This window comes from Amblyraja radiata, chromosome 3 (assembly GCF_010909765.2).
Source record: "Amblyraja radiata isolate CabotCenter1 chromosome 3, sAmbRad1.1.pri, whole genome shotgun sequence".
Classification (NCBI taxonomy): Eukaryota; Metazoa; Chordata; class Chondrichthyes; order Rajiformes; family Rajidae; genus Amblyraja; species Amblyraja radiata.
This window is the reverse complement of record NC_045958.1, coordinates 65703856-65724548: the sequence shown is the minus strand read 5'-3', so window position 1 is coordinate 65724548 and position 20693 is coordinate 65703856. Positions and strand designations below refer to the sequence as shown.

Below are 20693 nucleotides of genomic sequence, written 5' to 3'. Positions count from 1 at the left end.
TTGACGTTGTCCTGCTTGGAGAGGGAAATGTTTTATCTGTGGTTGAATTTCCTACTGTGGCTGACTAGGCCTATCCTTGACACCGTGATGGCTGAGGCAGTTTGGCCATGATTTTCTGTTTGCACCAACACAAGCGTTGAACTCACCAATAAGGGATATTTTCTCTCCATTTGGGGTGCATGTCAGGGCATCTTGAATGGGTTTTTGTCTCTGGACCTTGTATTGGAAAACAAGCCTGGCCTGGTGACTGGTGTTGCGGTGGAAGAATTGAGATAGTGATCATAACTCCATCGGCTTCAAGGTTTTTTTTAAAATAGGGACAGGTCTGGATGTTGGTGGAATTGGGGTAAAACTGATTACAATGTAATTAGGCAGGACCAAAGGAGGGTAGATTGGGAGCAGTTGTTATTGGGCAAGTCCACAGATGACATGTGGGAGAGTACGAGGGCAGAGCCACAAAATAAAAGGATTTACCTTTAGAAAAGGAGATGAGGAGGTATTTCTTTAATCAGAGGGTGGTGAATCTGTAGAATTCCTTGCCACTGACGGCTGTGGAGGCCAAGTCATTGGGTATTTTTAAGGCAGAGATTGGCAGATTCTTGATTAGAAAGGGTGTCTAAGGTTAGGGGGAGAATGGGGTTAAGAGGAAAAGATAGATCGGCTACGATTGAATGGTGGAGTAGGCTTGATGGACCGAATGTCATAATTCTGCTCCTGTGACTTATGAACATGTGGGAGTCATTTAAAGGCCAGCTGATCAAAGTGCAGGATCAGCATGTTCCAGTTAGGAGGAGTGATAAGGACAACAAGGTAAGGGAACCGTGGATGATCAAGGAGGTTGTAATCTTGATCCGAAAGAAAAAGGTGTAAGTTACGTTTAAAAAGGTCGCATCAGAAAGTGGCATGAGGAATATAAAGCAAGCAGGAAAGAACTCAAGTGGGCAAAGGGGCCATTAAATGTTATTGGCGAGATGGATTAAGAGAAATCCCATGGGTTTTTATACACTTGTTAAAAATAAGAGTGTGACTAGGATAGAGATAAGAACGCTCAAAGGTAAAGGTACTAAACGAGTACTTTACATATATATTCAACAAAGAGAAGGACTTGGGAGGACAGCGAGATCGGAGTGGAGAATACAAATACATTAGGGCACTTTGAGATCAAGAAGGTGGTGCCAAGCCTCTTGAAGAACATTAAGATGGATATATCCCCAGAGCCTATTCTATATTAATAGAGCATGTCTTCAAGGGGACAGTTGGTGTTTTGCACTGTGATCAAACATTTTATTGAAATGGACTCTCTCCATGATTCAGTTTGAAAATTCTGAATGCAAAGGAGCACCTGAATTTGTCAGACACATATTCAACTTGGCAAAATAAAGAATAAATTGATTAATAAATAAAAAGGGTTATTTTTCCATTTACCAAATGCACTTCCCTGGAAAATAAACTATGGATTGTTTTTAACAACTCACCTGACAATAAATAACTTGCAAACAGAACACTTCCGAGTCCACAACCAGGGTTTTTTGATCACACATGGATATAATGTCTTGTCTAGGCAATCATCACGATGGACAATTCTGTGACAGGAAATAGATGTTAAAATGATTAAATTAGTTCTCCAGTCCTGTAGCTCTCTGATGCCCAGTTACATTCTTTACATTGTTATAAATCATTCAATGCACAAAGTGCATTAGAACACTCACAAATTTCTACTACTATACTAATCCAATTTACCAACATATGGTAGGCAGGAACTGCAGATGCTGGTTTAAACCAAAGATAGACACAAAATGCTGGAGTAACTCAGCGGGACAGGCAGCATCACTGGAGAGAAGGAATGGGTGACGTTTTGGGTCGAGACCCTTCTTCAGACTGGAGAAACGTCACCCATTCCTTCTCACCAGAAATGCTGCCTGTCCCGCTGAGTTACTCCAGCATTATGTTTCTACCAATATTTGGTCAGCAGTCTACTGGCGATTCAAGTGATTCGAGTCACACAGCACAGAAACAAGCCATTTAGCCCAATTCAAAGGCTCACCAAAATTCCCCATCCAAGCAAGTGTCAATTGCCCACGTTTGGCCCATCTCCCTTAATATCTTCCCATGTAACTGTCCAACTGTATTTAATTTTATTCGACCTGCCTCAACTACTTTCTCCATATGCTTGTTCCATATATCCATCACCTTCTGAATGAAAAGATTGCCTCTCTGGTTCCTATTAAATCTTACCCTCTCACCTTAAACCTCTCTTAATAGACATTTGGTTCTTGATTCCCCTACCCAGGGAAAAATACTGTGCATTCACCCTATCTATTCCCCTCATGATTCTATAATCATTCAGCCTCCTGTGCTCAAAAGGTCATAGAATGGCCCATCAATGATAAAGTGATGTGATAACCATTCAATCATGACTGATCTATTTCTCCCTCCTAACCCCATTCTCCTGCCTTCTCCCTATAACTCTTGACACCTGCACTAATCAAGAATCCATCTATCTCTGCCTTAAAAATATCCATTGACTTGGTCTCCACAGCCTCTGTGGCAAAGAATGCCACGGATTCAACACCCTCTGACTAAAGAAATTCCTCATCTCCTTCCTAAAGGAACGTCTTTTAATTCTGAGGCTATGACCCCTCATCCTGGACTCTCCCACTAGTGGAAACATCCTCTCCACATCCACTCTATCCAAGCCTTTTACTATTCGATAAGTTTCAATGAGGTGTCCCCTCATCCTTCTAAACTCCAGCGTGTACAGGCCCACAACTCATATGTTAACTCACTCAATCCTGGGATCATTCTTGCAAACCTCCTCTGGACCCTCTCCAGAGTCAGCACATCCTTCCTCAGATATAGTGCCCAAAATTCAAATTTCAATGTACCATAATTGGTACTTGTGACAATAAACTGACCTTGACCTTGAAAATTGCTCACAATACTCCTAATGCGGCTTGACAGCACCTAATCGAGCCTCAGCATTACACTCAGCCTATTTTTGTATTCTAGCCCTCTTGAAATGAATGCTAGCATTGCGTTTGCCTTCCTTGCTACTAATTCGATTTGCAAATTAACTTTTTGGGAATCTTGTGGCAGCACTCCCAAGTCCCTTTGCATCTCTGATTTCTGGATTCTCTCCCCATTTGGAAAATAGTCTATGCCTTTATTCCTACTATCACACTTTCCTACACTATATTCCATCTGCCACTTCTCAGCCCACTCTCCCAACCTGTCCAAATCCTTCTGCAGAATCTCTGCTTTCTCTACACTACTTGTCCATCCACCCATTTTTATAATCATCTGGCCACAAAGTCTTCAATCCCCTGGTCCAAATCATTAATATACAACGTGAAGGGTAGCGGCCCCAGCACTGACCCCTGCAGAACTCCGCTAGTCACTGGCACAGGCAGCTAGCTCCAAGGAGTAAAGCCCGAGCCTGACCAAACTCTCCCTATAGCTCAGGCTCTCGAGTCCGAGCAACATCCTTGCAAATCATCTCTGCACCCTTTGCAGATTGGAGGTGTATTTCCAAAAGTAGGGTGACTAAAACTGAACACAATACACCAAGTATCTTGATCACCAATATCTTGTCCAACAGTAACATAATGTTCCAACTTCTATTCTCAATTTCCTGACTTACAACCAATGTACCAAGAGCCTTATTCACCATCCTCTCCACATGATGTCACTTTCAGGGAACTAGGGTTTTACCGTTAACTGTGAAGGTCATGCCCTGGTTCGACTACCCAAAATGCAACCTCACACTTATCCGAATTAAATTACATTATCTATTCCTCAGTCCACTTGACTGATCAAAATCTAGCTGTAATTTTTGATTACTATCATCACTGTCTATGATATCACCCATCTTACAATCAACTGCAAACTTACTAATCGCGGTGGAGGCAGGTTCTCTGGATGCTTTCAAGAGAGAGGGCTCTTAAAGATAGCAGAGTCAGGGGATATGAAGAAAAGGCAGGAACGGGGTACTGATTGGGGATGATCAGCCATGATCACATTGAATGGCCTACTCCGGCACCTATTATCTATAATCAGGCATTGCATTCTCAAACAAATTGTGATGTAGATGGCAAACATCAATGCGCAGTTACAATCTTTGAGGCATAGCACTAGGTAAAAGCCTCCAGTCCAAAATATAACCTTCCACCACCAACCTTCATTTCTTAACATGAAGCCTTAACATTTCATAACATCAATCTATATCCAGTTAACTAGCTCGCCCTGATCCCATATGATCATACCTTCCAGAGCAGTTGACTATACAGAACCTTAAAGGCCTTGCTGAAATCCTTACAGACTACTTCTGCAGCCCTGCCCTCATAAACCTCCTTGGTTGCTTTTTCAAATAATTTAAATCAATTTTGTGAGACATGATCTTCTCTATATAAAACCATGCTCAAAATGCATGGATTGGTAATCCCTGAGATTTCAGCCCAGCAACTTTCCTTCCACAGATGTTATGCTTACTGGTCTATAGTTCCTAGGATTTTCTCTACAGCCCTTCTTAAATGAGGCACGACATTAGACCCTCCAGTCTATTGGCACTTTCCCACGTCTAATGACGATTCATATATCAAAGCCAGGACTCCTACAAATTTCTCTCTAGCTTCCCAGTGTCCTCGGATATATCCGTTCAAACCCTGGAGATTTATCTATCTTCATTTGACTTAGGGTGTCCAGCACCACCTCAACTGTAATACAGACTGTCATGAAAACTGTTACTGTCCCAGGTTTCTGAATCTTCATGTCCTTCTCCGCGATAAAAACACAGGAGAGGAAGTGAGGAAACAAGGAACTACAAATGCTGGTCTACAAAAAAGGCAATTCTGGAGTAACTCAGCAAGTCAGGTAACATCTCTGGAGAACATGGATTAGTGACATTTCAGATCGGGACTTTTCTTCAGACTGATTGTGGTCAGGGGAAAGGGGTTAAAAAGTTGGAAGAGAGGACAAAAGCAGAACAAAACCTGGCAAGTAGCAGGTGGATACAGGTGAGGAGGGTTTTAGATAGGCAGATGGTTGAATAGAGGCCAGAGACGAAAAGACAGAAGATGTGAGACAAAATGATTGAAGCGAAGCAATTTGTGAAGCAGCCCCTCTCCTCTTCCCCTCCTGCACCTGCAATATGACAGTGAAGGTCAAGCACAGCTAGTATAAAGAGGAATGGCAGACAATGCAGGGGTCGGTAGGCATTACGTGGACCGAGGAGAGGCAAGGGTGGAGTTAGGAGAAGAAAAGTGGGTGATAAGTTAAAGCATGGAAACAAAAAGACAGATGGAACCAGGAGGGGAAGGAAGCTAGAATGACCCTTCTAGAGACATAAGCTGAAGGGTCATGATGTAGGAAATGCTGAAAATTATGAGGAAAAGGTTGTAACTTTGTAATATGTATAACCCAAAAGCATATAATTAGGAAGCATAATGAGAGGAGAGGCCAACATAGAGACAATAACTTAGAGGCCATGTTAGGTGAGGCAAACAAATGGATTTAGGTGGTGCTTAGACTAAAAGGCATTGCTAGTTGGAGCAAAGATAAACATATAATGTTGTGAACCAGGCTTCGCACAATAAAAATAATGAGATGAAGGGTTCTTTATTAAACCCATTTGTCAGACAAATAGGATGATGCTTTTTTAATTAATTAAGAGAAAACAGAAAGCTGAAGGTTACCCCAAGAGAAAACAAGGATGAAAGATTACAAAGAAACGTTGATAACTGATGAATTATTTCAAAAATGTAAAATCTACACGTAAGGATTGAAACACAGAATATAAGAGGTTGGGCGTGCTATGAATTTTGAAACACTTTGGATTCTCTCTAGTTTTCTCAGTGCATAATATTGAAGCCTTGAATAAACCGACAGGTTTAAGAAACTCACCACTGCTCTACAAGATGCTCTTTGCGCCTGCCCGATCTGAGCAGTAATTGTGAGGACAACTGCACCTCATGTGAACCCAGATTCAGGATACAGGTTAAACACAATTCCCTCCAACAGCGATAAACAGAGATGCAAAGGCTACAAGTATTGGAATATGAAAAGTAAGGAAGATGCTTAAGGGAGAGATGAAGGGCAAATGGAGAAGGGGATCCATAGAACAGTACAACGGGCCCGTCGGTCCATTATGTTGGCACCGAACATGATGCCAGGTTAAACTGATCGAATCTAACAGGACATGATCCATATCACTCTACTCTTTGCACATCTACTTGCCATTCTAAAAACCTCTTAAACGCCACTATTGTTTCTGCCACACCTGGTAATGCGTTTCAGGCAAAAAATACCTACCCCGTATATATCTCCATTAAATTTCCCCCCTCCCACCTTATAGCAATACCCTCCAGTGTTGGACATTTCCACCCTGGGAAAAAGGTTCTATTTGTCTTCCCTATCTACGCCTCTCATAATTTTATATACTTCTATCGTCTCCCCTCAACCTTTCAAAGAAACCAATCCTAGTTTATTCAATTTATCTTCTTTGTAGTCAAAACCTTCTAATCCATACAGCATTCTGGTAAACCTCTGCTCCCTTTCCAAGGCCTCTACATCCTTCCTGCAATGGGGCAATGAGAAATGCACGCAATACTCAAAATGCCCATTACTGCAGCTAATTTAAATCACAATGTATCTTCTGACAGCCTTCCTCACTGTCTACAAATCCTCCAATTTTAGGGCTAGATCTTTTCAGGCACTGGGGGACTTATCCACCTTGATGCTCTTCAAGAATCTCAGCACCACCTCCTTCTCAATCTCAAACTACCCCAAGCATATTTGTATTCTCCACACTGATCTTGCTGTCCTCCAAGTCCTTCTCCTTGTGGATTCAGATGCAAAGTACTCATTTAGCACCTCAGCTATATCCTCCAACTCCAAGCACAGATACCCTCCTTTATCCTTGACTACATTTATTCTACATTATCTCTCGTCACCCTCGTTTTTAACATATGTTTAAAAAGCCTTGGAATTTTCCTTAATCCAACGCCAATGATATTTCATGGCCACTATTGGCCCTTCTAATAGCCAGTTTATCTATAACTCCATCTTATCCCACCTTCGTAAACCTGACAAACACTTCCTTCTTCCTGACCAAGCGTACAACCTCCTTGGTCATCCATGGTTCTCTTACCTTGCCATGCTATAGCTCGTCCTTACAGGAACATACTGATCCTGCACTTTGATCATCTGGTCTTTAATTTACTCTCATAGATCAGCGGTGGATTTATCCAAAAAAAAAAAAAAATACTCCCAATCTACCCTCCCTAGCTCCTGCCTAATGACATTGTAATCTGCTTTGGCCCAATTATGTACCTTCCCCCAACATCCAGTTCTATCCCAATTCAAAATAATCTTTAAACTTTTGGAGAAACAAAGAACCGCGGATGCTGGTTTATAAAAAAGATAGACACAAAGTGATGGAGTAACTCAACGGGTCAGGCAGCATCTCTCAAGAAAAAATGGGTGATGTTGCAGGTCAGGACCCTTCTTTAGACTGAAAGTAGAAGGTGGGAGATGGAGGGAGGCGAAGACCTGGAATCGAGAAAAGATCAGGACCAATCACAAATGCCCACAGGCCTGGTAGGTTCATTGTGGTTAAGGAAAGTGTAATCAAGAGAAACAACATGAAGAACTGTGGAACTGATAAAACGACTCGGGAGGGGAGAGGCGAGTACGAGATGAAGTTACTTAAAATTAGAGAATTCAATGTTCATACCGCTGGGTTGTAAACGACCCAAGTAAAATATGACACACCACTGGACATACCAAAAATACATTTGGAGTTATGATCACTATCTCCATATGGTCACTATGTCCCTATCTTAGCCAGGTTTCCGCAATGGCTGAAACAGCCCAGTCGTACGTACCTACCCACGCTCTGAGTTCATCCCCCTTATCCATCGGGCACCTTGCATTAAAATAAGTGCAATTAAATTCAACAGTCCCTCTGCGCTCCCTGCCACGCTTCTGCCTATTCTGTTCACTGAACTTTCTTTCATCATCATTCGTACTCCCTCCCTCTTCCTCTCCCTGCAGTACTCCTGCCCATTCTGTCTACTGAACTTGCTTTCAGTCAACTTTCTATAGTGACTTATACCCTCTCACCTGCCTTAGTCCTGCATTGCATCAACCCACCTGCGTAGCACCAGCAAATCTGCCTGCCAGGATATTGGTTCCCCTCCAGTTCAAGTGCATCCCATCCCTCTTGCTCAGTTCACCTCTGCCCCAGAGGTAATCCGAATGGTCCAAAAATTTGAATCCTTGCCCCCTGCACCTACTCCTCAGCCATACATTAATCTATCCTATCTTCCTGTTCCTAACCTCAGTAGCACGAGGAATTGGGAGTAATTTGGAGATCACTACCCTGGAGGTCCTGCTTTTTAGCCTTTTGCCTGACTCCCTATAATAATTCTGCAGGACCTTATCCCTTTTCTTACCCACATCATTTATCCCAACATGCACAATGACATCTGGCTGCTCGCCCCCACCCTTGAAAATGCCGAGGCCACTCAGAGACATTCTGGACCCTGGCACCAGGGTGGTAACACACCATCCTGGAGTCTCAATTTCTGCCACAAAATCTCCTATCTGCCCCCCCTAACTAACCACTGAGGTAACAATGCAGTAAATGTTTAGAATTATTTTTTCTTGTCCACTCGAGGGGAAAAAAAAAAAAGTCTTATTTGTGTATCAAAAGAGAATCATTCACCTTGTTTTATGCAAACATAAATCAACAATGTTCTAATCAAGATAAAACTGATGATCACTATCTTCAGCAGATTCAAGCTGAAAGGATAAAGAGTTATTCTTGTATATTCAACATAATATGATTATTAACGCGATTTCTTCAGTTTAATCCCTCAACATTCTAAAAGTTTGCATGATTAATGATTGCTAATCAGCAAAACACTGTTACATATAGATTATTTGTAAATGTCTTTAGCATCATATTGCAACAACAAATGTCAAATGTCAGAACTGAAATTTATTAAAATACCTGACATCTGTGATGATGACAATATGTTCACAATCTCCTTGGTGACAATACAGGTATGGATAGCCAACTTTAATGCACATATCATTGAAAGTGTAGTTTTCCATTTTAGCCGTATGAAACTTGCCATAACCTCTGTCATGAGACTCTGCCCAGTCAACAATGGTCCTGGAATTAACAATTAAAATCAGTATAATCAAGTTATTGCAATTTTAAATGGGCAAAGTTATTGAGCCAGAGCTATGCAGCATCCAAACATGCTTTTTGGCCCAACTCATCCATACTCACCATTGCCCAAATTATAGTCACAAAATGCTGGAGTAACTTAACTGGTCAGGCAGCATCTCTAGAGAAAAGGAATAAGTAATGTTTCCGGTCAAGACCCTTCATCAGCACTAGTCCCACCTCTCTGCGCTTGACCCATATTGGTGGGCGGCGCGACTCTCGTCAGCAGCGGCCTCTGCAGTCCATCTGCGTTTTTATTATTTTATGTCTATGTTTTTATGTAGTTTTTGTTATTTTTTGTTGGGGTATGTGTGTGGGGGGGTGGGGGTGGTGTGGGGGTAACTTTTAAATCTCTCCCTGCACGGGAGACCCGACCTTTTCTTTGTCGGGTCTCCATTGTCGTTGGGGCTGCAACGAGGAGCGGCCTCCAACAGGAAGACCGGGTGCTGTGGTGCCGACTACTCACCTCACCGTCGCGGAGCTGGCCGAGTCCGGAGCGGGTGGAGCTGTGGTGGACGCTGCTGCGGCCCGACCTCCGGAGGTTCGGAGGCTGCAACTGCGGGTTTGGCGGACGGCGGCACCGGGAGCCCGCGGGTCCCTGGAGGGAGACCGCTTTTCAGGGCTCCCGCAACGGCGACTTCTCCCGCCCGAGTTGCGGGGTTGAAGAGCACCTGGAGCGGGGCCTTACATCATCGCCCCGCGCGGCTTGGAATGGCCGCGGGACTCTGCGAGCGCACGCCGGGGGCTCTAACACCAAGACCCGGTGTGCGACCTTGCATCACCCGGCGTGGCTTTAATGGCCGCGGGACAATCGCCATCGCCCGCCGGGGGCTTTGACTTTGACTCTGACATCGGGGGGGAGAGTGCAGTGGAGAGATAAGTTTTTTTGGCCTTCCATCACAGCAATGTGATGGATGTTTATGTAAATTATGTTGTGTCTTGGGTCTATTTGTTTGTAATGTATGGCTGCAGAAACGACATTTCGTTTGGACCTCAAGGGGTCCAAATGACAATAAATTGAATTGTATTGTATTGTATTGTATTGTATACCTTCAAACTTTTCGTATCCATGTACATGTTTATGAATCATCACTTATCTAAGTGCATGTAACCGATTTCCCTCTATTCACTGTATATCCATCAAAAAGCATTTTAAATGTCACCAACATATTGGCTTCAACCATCACCCTCCAGGCACTCGCCAGCTTCTGTGTAAAAACTTAACTCCACACATCTCCTTTAAACTTTGTTCCTCTCACCTTAAAGCTATGCCCTCTATAATTTTATTGTACCATCTGGGAAAAAGATTCTAACTGTCTACTCTATCTAGGTCTCATAATTTTATACATTTCTATCAGATGTCTCTGCAACCTCCAGCATTCCAGAGAAAATAATCCAAGACTGTCCAACCTCCCTGTAGATAATACCCCAGAATCCAGGGATCATTTTGGTACACCACCTCTGCACCAGCTTTGGTCTCCACATTCTTCCCACAATGGAACGACAAGAACTGCATGCAAAGCCTAACCAAAGTCATATAAAGCTGCATTATGACTTCCTGACTCTTATACGTAATGCCATGACCTATGAAAGCAAGCATACCATATGCCGCCTTTACTATTCTATCTACCCGGGTTGCCATTTTCAAGGCGATATGGAATTGAACCCCAACATGCTGTCACGGGTCATTCCATTAGTTGTATATTTTCCCCTTACATTTGACCTCCCAAAGCGCAACACCTCATACTTGCAACTTCTACCGCCGCGCCCGCAGTAGAAGTTGGCCGCGGGCCGGCAGTCGGAGCTTTTCTCCTCCCGGGTCCCCAATGAGGGATCCCAGGCTGCAGATTTAACAACCTCGTTCCTGCTACATGGCGCCCAGAACTGAACACAATACTCTGAATGTGGCCTCACCAACGTCTTATATAACATGACCTCCCAACTTCTACTCAATGCTCTGACTGATGAAGGCCAATGTGCCAAAAGCATTTTGACCGACCCCATCTACCTGTGGTGCCACTTTCAAATAAATATGCACCTGCACTCTTAGATCCATCTACTGTGTAGGTCCTGCATAGGTCCTTCACTGTGTAGGTCCTGCCAATGTTGCTCTTCCCAAAATTATATTTCTCTGTATTAAATTCCATCAACCATTCTTCAGCCCAAATGCCCAACCGATCACAATTTTTGACAATCATCTTCACTGTCTATAATTCCACCCACTTTAGTGTCATCTGCAAACTTGCTTCTTCTTCTTCGTCTTGCGTATGGCGTGCACAGCCTAAAGTTGTAAGACAACTTGTTCTGTTAGATCTTCTATTTGTGCACGCCTGGTTGATTGCATTTGTTGAAACAGGGTGGACCACGTGAAGGTTGCAATCTCCCACCCCTGCAAACTTGCTAATCATGCTATGTACATTCTCAGTCAATTAATTGATATAGATGACAGACAGCAATGGGCTCAACCCCGAACCATGAGGCACACCACCAGTCACAGGCCTCCAGATTGAAAAGCAACTTTCTACCATCACCCTCTGCTTCATTCCATGAAGCCAATTGACTACCATTCCACGATCTCTCCTTGGATCCAATGCACTCAAAACTGCCATACCCTCTAGTAACTTTCCGACCACAGAGGTTAAGCTCTCTGACCTATAGTTCTCAGCCTTTTCCCTGCTGCTTTTCCTGACATAGGCACAACATTTGCCACCCTCCAGTCTTCCGGCACCACACCTGTACTTAATGATGACTCGTAAATCTCAGCCAGGGGTCCTGCAATTTTGACTAGCTTCCCACAGTGTCCTCGGATATATCCCTCTCATCGATTATCTTTGTCACCTCCCAAAAAAGCTCAATCAAATAAGTAAGAAAAGACCTGCTGAATGCAAAGCCTTACTGAATGTCCCTAATTAACCCATACTATTCCAAATGGGAGTAAAACCCATCCCGAAAAATCCTCTCCAATGGTTTCCCTGCGAGGCTCGATGGCCTACAATTCCCTGGATTCTCCCTGCTTCAGTTCTTAAAAAAGGAACAACATTAGCTACTCTCCAGTCCTCCAGGACCTCACCTGCGACTGGAGAGGATACAAAGATCTTCATCAAGATTCGCGCAATCTACCCTGTTGCCTCTCTCAATAACCTGGGATAAATTCCATCAGGTCTTGGGGATTTATTCACATTAATGCTCTTCAGGAGTCCCCACACCTCCTTCTTCTTAATCCCATACTGCCTGTATAATTTCCACGCTGGTCTCACAAACCTCCATGTCCTCCTCTTTGGCAAAAACAGATGCAAAGTACTCGTTTAGTACCTCGTCTACATCCTCAGACTCCAAGCACAAACTCAGGCCCTGTCAGCTTTCAACCTCTTAAATCTTGCATGCGATTCCCTTTTTTGGACTAAGTTTAACAATGTCTTTGGTCATCCAATGTGTTGCTCAGAAGCTGCTGCAGGGTTCAGGGGTTCATATTTTTAGATCATTAGGATCTCTTCTGGGGCCCCCGAGTCATACAATGCAAAAAGCGTAGTGGAGAAACCAGATAAACAAACACATTTCAGCTGATCTGCATTACCATATTTATTCACCTCTCCCTGCTTGTCCTTCCTTTGAGACCCACTGTTTTTTTCCTCTACCTTCTAATCATTCCTTCCCATTTCTGACCCACTACTCTGATTCCTACTCCCCTACCCCTCTATTTTAAACCCATCTGAGTATCACTAGCAAAATCCCTGCAAGAATACAGGCCCCCCCTCCAACTACTATAATTGATACCTGCAACAAAAATACTGGAAAAACTGTGAATGTTGCATTGCATCTCATCTCTACCTGCTCAGATCTCCGCATTCAGAATATCTCAAGTCATTATAGAAAGTTCCTTCAATGAAGAAAAATGCTGATTTGTACAAGTCCTATTTAAAAGGAAAAACAGCAATTTTGAATCATTATGTTATTATTATATGCAGCCGTTATACTTTAATATTTTTTGTACTATTTTGGTTTGCATTATAATCTTGCACCATTCTGCTGTGATGCACTTGTATTTATTGTTGCAATTAGCATTATTCTGTGTTTACTGCTTACTCCGAGAGCTTCATGAGAACAAGGTATTTCTTTGCAATCTGGTGCACATGGCATTAAACTAATTCAAAACTGAAACGACTGGCATTAATCTCCACGTCAGCAAGGTTCAAGCGGCACAAATTCTTAATATATTTCATGAACATAGAACAGTAAATCAGAAGAATGGGGCCTTCGGCCCACAATGTTTGTGCCGAACATGCATCATCTGCCTGCACATGATCCATATCCCTCTTTTCCCTGCACTTCCATGTGTCTAACTTAAAGCCTCATTAGGCACAAAAGGCTGGAGCAACTCAGCAGGTAGCATCTCTGGAAAAAAGGAATAGGTGACATTTCAGGTCAAGACCATTCTTCAGACTAGCGGAGAGGGGAAACTAGAGGTATGAAAAAGTAAAGAATAATTCAGTCGGCACTGATGATTTAGGCAACGTGGAGCCCACAATGGTCGATTGTTGGCTGATGAAGAGGTGATAATGAGGCGATAGGAACAGTGAAACTAGCAAGATGATTAGGGTGGGGGAGGATGATGAGAGAGGGAATGCAGGGTCACTTGAAATTAGAGAAATCAGGCTGCTGGGTTGTAAATTGCCCAAGCCACTTAATCCCCACTATCACATCTGCCTCCACCACCACCACTGGCACTGTGTTCCAGGCCACCACGTAAAGCTATGCCCTCTAGAGTTTGACATTTCTACTCTGGGGAAAAAGGTCCGACTGTCTACTCTATCAACGTCTCTGAAAATGTTCTATACTTCTATACAATACAATACCATTTATTTGTCATTTGAACCTCACATGAGGTTCAAACGAAATTTGGTTTCTGCAGCCATACAAGAAAAGAACCAAGACACACACCAACACAATTTACACAAACAATTAGGTCACTCCTCAAGCTCAGATACCTTAGAGCTGCATCTTGACTTCCTAAAGGGCCTGTATCAACTTAGCAATTTTTTCAGCGACTGGCGGCATCATATCAATGTCGCCAAAATTTTTGAACATTTCAAAATCCAGCGGCGACAAAAAAAAGTTGCGACATTTGAAAAAACACCGGACGTCAAACGTCATCACGCCGGGTCACTGCCGCAAAATTTTCGGTGACCTGATACGTCAGTCAATGATGCCGGCAGTCGCTGAAAAAAATCACCAGTGGGACAGGCCCTTAACTCTTGCATTCAATGCCCAAGCAATGCAGGCAAGCATAAGGCTTCTTGACCACCCTATCTACTTGTGCTGCTGCCACCTTCAGTGACTGGACTCTCTGCACATTTAAGGATTTTGCCATTAACTGTAAACTTTCCCCTTACATTTAATCCTCCAAAGTGCAACACCTCAAACATGCTCGGGTTAAAATCCAGTTGCCACTTCTCCACCCATTTCTGCAGCTTATCTATTTCCCACTGTATCTTCCTCAGCCTGCAACTCCTCCCATTTTAGTGTATTCAGCAAACTTACTCAGCAACCCATCTACATTTACATAAGGGTCATTTATATATATCACAAACAGCAGCAGTCCTAGCACAGATTAGTGGGGAACTCCATTGGTCACAGACCTCCAGCCAGAATATTTTCCTTCCACCACAACCCTCTGTCTTCCGTGATAAGACAGTTCTGAATTCATACGACCAAGTCATCATGACTCGTATACATCTTAATCATCTGGATCAGCCTGCCATGAGGGACCTTATCAAAAGCCTTACTAAAATCCATTTATACAACATTACTGCCCTACCTTCATCAATCTCCTTTGTCACCTCTTCAAAAAACTCAATCAACTTCTGGCGCATACAAAAACATACTGGCTATCCCTAAATATCCCATTCTCTTCCAAATGGGAGTAAAATCCTATCTCGAAGAATTTTCTCCAATTGTTTCCCTACCACAGACAGGAGGCTCACTGGCCCATAGTTCCCTGGATTCTCTCTACTTTCCTTCTTGTTCTCAAACTGCCCTAGCATATTTGTATTCTCCACTGTCCTCTAATTCTTCCTTCTCGGTGAATACAAAACTTAGAAACCAAAGTGGTCATATCTGTGTGGAGCCAAATGAGATGGGCAAGGTTCTGAATGAGTATTTCTCCTCTGTGGAGAAAAGGTGAAGACTGTGGAACTTTGGACAGTTAAAAGTGCCTTGAGTACAATCAGTATTAAGGTGTAAGAGGTGATAGACATCGGGCTGATTAGGGATAGTCAGCACAGGAAGAGCTAGCTGACTGGATAGAGAATTGGTTTACACACAAAATGCTGGAGTAACTCAGCGGGACAGGCAGCATCGCTGGAGAGAAGGAATGGGTGACGTTCGGGTCGAGACCCTTCTTCAGATAATTGGTTTAATGGAAGGAAGCAGAGGGTAACGATGGAAGGTTGTTTTTTGGACTAGAAGCCTGTGACTAGTGCTGTGTCTCAGGTACACAGTCCTTTGCTATTTGAGATTTATATCAGCAACTTGGATGAGAATGTGAGGTATGATTAGCAAGTTTGCAGATAACACAAAAGAGGGTGGCATCGTAGACAGCAAAGATAATCGTCAAAAATTGCAGAAGGATCGTGATTGGTTGGGTGGGTGAGCTGTGGAATGGTTAACGGAGTTTAATACAGATAAGTGCAAGGTGTTGCACTTTGGGAAGTCAAACCATGGTAGGATCTTCACAGTGAATGGCAGGGGCTCTCAGGATTGTTGCAGCACAGAGGGACCTAGGAATACAGGCATATAGTTCCTTATAAGTAGCACCATAGGTAGATAAGGGGGTCAAGGAGCCTTTCTGCACTTTGGTCTTCACCAGTCAGGTTATTGAGTATAAAAGTTATGTTACAATTGTACAAGACATCAGTGAGGCCACATTTGGAGCTTTGTGTTCAGTTTTGGTCACCCTATTATTGGAAGAATGTTTTTAAGCTAGAAAAGCTCCAGAGAAGATTTACGAGGATGTTGTCGTGACTCGAGGGTCTGAGCAATAATTTGAGGGTGAACAGATGAGGGCGTTATTTCTTGGGGCACAGGAGGATAAAGGGTAATTTTATACAGGTGTTTAAGATTATGGGAGGAATAAATCAGGTAAATGTACCGTCTTTTATAAAGAACATGAATACACAGGTGTAAGGTGAGGGGGAAAGATTTAAATGGAGCCCGAGGGGCAGCTTTAAAAAAAAAAGAAATACAGGGTAGGGAAATGGAAGGAGATACCAGAGGAGGTACCAGAACGAGATACTAGAGCCAGGTACTCTCAGAACATTTCAAAGACATTTGGACAGGTACATGAATAGGATAAATTTAGACGGGTATGGGCCAAACGCAGGCAGGTGGTATAGTTGCAGATGGGGCATGTTGGTTATTATGTGCAAGTCTGTGGGGCATATTTCTACACTGAAACATCACTTTAAAGTTGACTCCTACAAGGAAATGTTTTTGTTGGAATTCTTGAGAAATTATATGCAGGAGGAAAGCTTAACATAAAAAAAACATATTTTCAATACTTCTACATGCCACCAATATCTCATTATATACATTTATCTACAACTCCCCTCTTGATTTTATATTTGGAGTCTAAATTATTAAAGTAATAGATCCACATACCTTGCTAATATGCTCTGGAGCTAGGTCTGGTGTGTTGCTGAACTCCCCACCTATCTGGAGATCACTGACACACGAAATGGCATCCCTTACTTCTGTTAGATTCTGACTACCCAGAACGAGCATAGTATTATAGGGTTTATTTTCTCTGTGCTGTCAAAAAACAAGTTAAACATTTCAGTACAGGTACAAAATGTACAAAAACACACAGGCAGCAATCAATGAAAAATTGCAAAATGATATGTATTTCTTAGGCTCTTTATTTCAATAGTTAAGACATGTTAAAATTGTTTTGGGCTTTAACTTTCTATGTACACGTGTAATCTTCATAGTTTTAAAAGGACACCCTAAGTTGAATTGCACATAAACTTACAAGGATGGGTAGTGAGAAGAGAATATGAGGGAGAGGGAGAGGGAGAGAGAGAGGGAAATCAGATTTATTTTGGAGTTAACAATTCCGGTTGAACTTGATCTATCAATTATAATTTTCCAGCATTTGTTGCTGTTTTTGTTTCAACAACAAAATATGATCAGGTTGCCACACTCCTACTTGTGGGATGATCAATCATAAAAAAAAAGTATAACTACAGGCTAAATTGGACAGTATAATTTGATTGGAAACTAGAGCTGCTTTCAAAATTAGCAAGCAGGAATTAGTTAATATGTCCCGGCGGCAGGGTGAGATGGAAAAACAATCTAGGGTTTCCATGCAAACTACCCACCGTAATCAGATACTATGATCTCTTCAGAACACAGACTGCCGGTTTCACCATGGGTGACCATAGAAATTGACAATTAATCACTTCTATTGACACTTGTGTGATGATATTCCATTAAACAATGTAACATACAGCCTTAGTATTTTTTGATTGAAGTAACAAAGGTAAATTTATATCAGTTAAAAATACCTTTTTTTGCACACATCATGAATGCTTTCAAAAGAAGGCTAGATAATTATATGGTAAAAACTAAAATCTGAAAAAATTACTAGAAGCCCAAGTTTAGATGGATGGAAAAAAGAGAAAACTAATGTATAATGTAGCCACTATTATTAATTAATTAAGATGAATGGCACAGAGTATATATTTTGTTTACTTTAGAACTCCACCAAATTCACAATAATCAAAACATATACTTTTTTAGTCCTGGCATTTTTAACATTTTGTTCAAAAAATTTAAAGTACTTACAGGTACCGAGATTACATGCGCAACAGCTTTGCCCACTATTGATTATTTGCTAATCAAAAGTGCAATCTATCACACCTAGTGTCCCAATATAAATCTGTGGCATGGCCCAATTGATTGGAAATCATTGGCTTATAAGTACAATTTAAGCACACACACGCACCTTGGTAAATATAACAGGGGAGTATATATTAATAGTTAGGATAACCTCTCCAGCTGGAACAAAATTTTCTGAATTACTGGGCTTCCTTCCCACAGTTTGCATTTCCTGAATGACACAAAATAAAGACAAAATCAAGTTTGTTAAGCAAATGGATACATCGAGAGAATAGGTGACCAAGGTAAAAAAAGAGTTTCATTTTAGGTTTGTTTCTGCATGAAATAGAAAGCAATATAAGCTGATAACTGAGGACACTGATCCCCATTTTACTGTCGGGTGTGAATAAATAGCTTTTAATTTTAAATGAAAATACTGTCATCATGCCCATAACCTTTCATTCAAATACTATGTTACCCATTTCCACAAAACAGCTGCCTTTCTAAGTACAGTGCAAAAGTATTCCAACCATTACTCAACACAATTTGATTACTGCTAAAATTAGAAATTTGGTGCACTGCACGTTCAACTTCATGACACAGTATTGCTCCCTAAAATTGAAAAATATAAAGTGAACTTCCCAAGTAAACCCACGTATTATTTCAGACCACCCGCATTCTTTTGATTTTAAATATAATCAATATGCAAAATATTTATTTCATACTCAATTTTTGGTGCTTTACAGTAGGCAGGTATCACATAGCAATAGGCACAAGATACAGCAGATGCTACATTATGTACAAAGAGGAGAGCCGCTGGAGGAACTCAGAAGGCCAGGCAGCACCTGTGGAAGGAATGGACAGTCGACATTTCAGATTGAGACCCTTCCTCTCAACTGAGTAGAAGGGAAGTAGCCAGCATAAAGAAGTGGAAAAGGGATGGGGTGAGAGCTAGCAAGCCATAGAGGTGAGAAGTGAGGCAGAAAAAGAGGGATCACGCAACCATAGTCTGACTTATTGAACTTCACGTGACCTATTAAAAATATGACAAATATTTTTGTCAAATATACTTGCATGTTCTTGTTCAAATACTTGTTGCCGACATGTACGGTCACACATCAACCGCTCTTCTTTCTTTTCAATTACTTTCTTTCGGATTCTGTACAAAGTGAATAAATTCACGGTAAGTTGCAAGCTGCAAGCAAACCACAGGATAACCACCAATTCATGGCATCCAATTCTTTCCACGTTTTCTGTGGAAGTGGATTAAATGTTGATCATTCTTCACAAGGAGTTTGACAACGATCGTTATTTTTATTTGTATAAACCATCGTTAAATAGACCATGGGGGGTGGGGAGGGAGAGAATGGTATCTGATACTGCCGATTGTCTGCTATAACCAAGTAAGGTAAGCTCCTCATTCTTTTGGGAACGGGGGAATTCCCTCTATCATAGATGATGCCCTCACACGTCTCCTCGGTATCCCGCAGCTCCACTCTTGCTACCCTTCCCCCTCAATCGTAACAGGGACAGAGTCCATCTAGTCCTTACCTTTCACTCCATCATCCATTGCATACAGCACATAATCCTCCAAGATTATTACCACATCCAACGGGATCCCAACACTAGTCACATCTTTCCAATTCCACTCCTTTCCGCCATCCAAATCAAGATTTATGTTTGTGTAGTTGTACTCAACTACGCAAACATAATCAAAGACTTTAAGAAATTAAGGAAAAGCCTGATCTAGTCCATGATTTCTGTAGAATTATTATTTCTATAGGAAAAACATTTCTCAGATTTTATAGTATCGATGCAGTGGATCACACAAAATTAAAAAAATAATCTATTAAATTCCCAAAGCAATTCAGATGTCACCAATAGAAACTATAACATAAAAAGGAGCAAGAAAAAAACATCCATCTATCATGTATATATCCAATGTTACAGCTTGGGATTACATTGAATCAAGCAGATGAACCCCTTTGAGCTGTTTCACAAAAGTCTCGATTGTGATAACCTACTACATACATGAACATATTTGCATAATCATTTTTTTCAAAAAGATTATTCACATCACATTTCAAGCATCGCAAACCGAAAAAAATTAGTTGATGTAAACCCCAAAACAAATTGAAATGATATTCACAAAAATAAAAATTGGATTTTGTTAAAATATAAAAAAATGACAACACATCGCCATACCAAACCAAAAGCAAAACAAAACTTCCTGCCCAAATTATACACACATTGATCTCCAACAATTAAAGGAGCAATAATATGACACCTTTAATTTTTTTCCCCTGCAACCTTGGGAGATGCAACACCTGAGCCGACACCTCCTTCCTCATCTTTATCCAGGGAGCCCAGGTGAGACACCGTACTAATCATGAACATGTGTGTCGGTGGAGGACTCTATTTCAGGGTGAGACAAAGGTTCACATGTTCCTTTTCAAATCTAATCTGTTGGATTTGGTGCTCTCCACGTGGCCTCAATTACATCTGCATACGTTTCACCATATCGAGGTTAGGCTAGAAGATTTTTTCCCAAAATAATATCTAAAATTACCAAAATGCCTTTACAGTA

At 41.8% G+C, this 20693-nt stretch overlaps 1 protein-coding gene across 2 annotated transcripts in view; it reads right to left on the bottom strand.

Annotated features, from left to right (window-relative positions):
• The window catches only part of snapc3 (small nuclear RNA activating complex polypeptide 3), a 28796-nt gene that overhangs the window by 5297 nt on the left and 2806 nt on the right, over positions 1–20693 (bottom strand). Inside the window, exons 3-8 of one of the 2 annotated variants that reach the window (XM_033017950.1) lie at positions 19181–19265; positions 18234–18338; positions 16889–17038; positions 13061–13143; positions 9011–9175; positions 1476–1583 (exon numbers count right to left, since the gene is read on the bottom strand). In XM_033017950.1, coding sequence (XP_032873841.1) covers positions 1476–1583; positions 9011–9175; positions 13061–13143; positions 16889–17038; positions 18234–18338; positions 19181–19265 — 696 coding nt within the window. The remainder of the gene's footprint in view (positions 1–1475; positions 1584–9010; positions 9176–13060; positions 13144–16888; positions 17039–18233; positions 18339–19180; positions 19266–20693) is intronic. The other variant, XM_033017951.1, reaches the window with a different exon arrangement.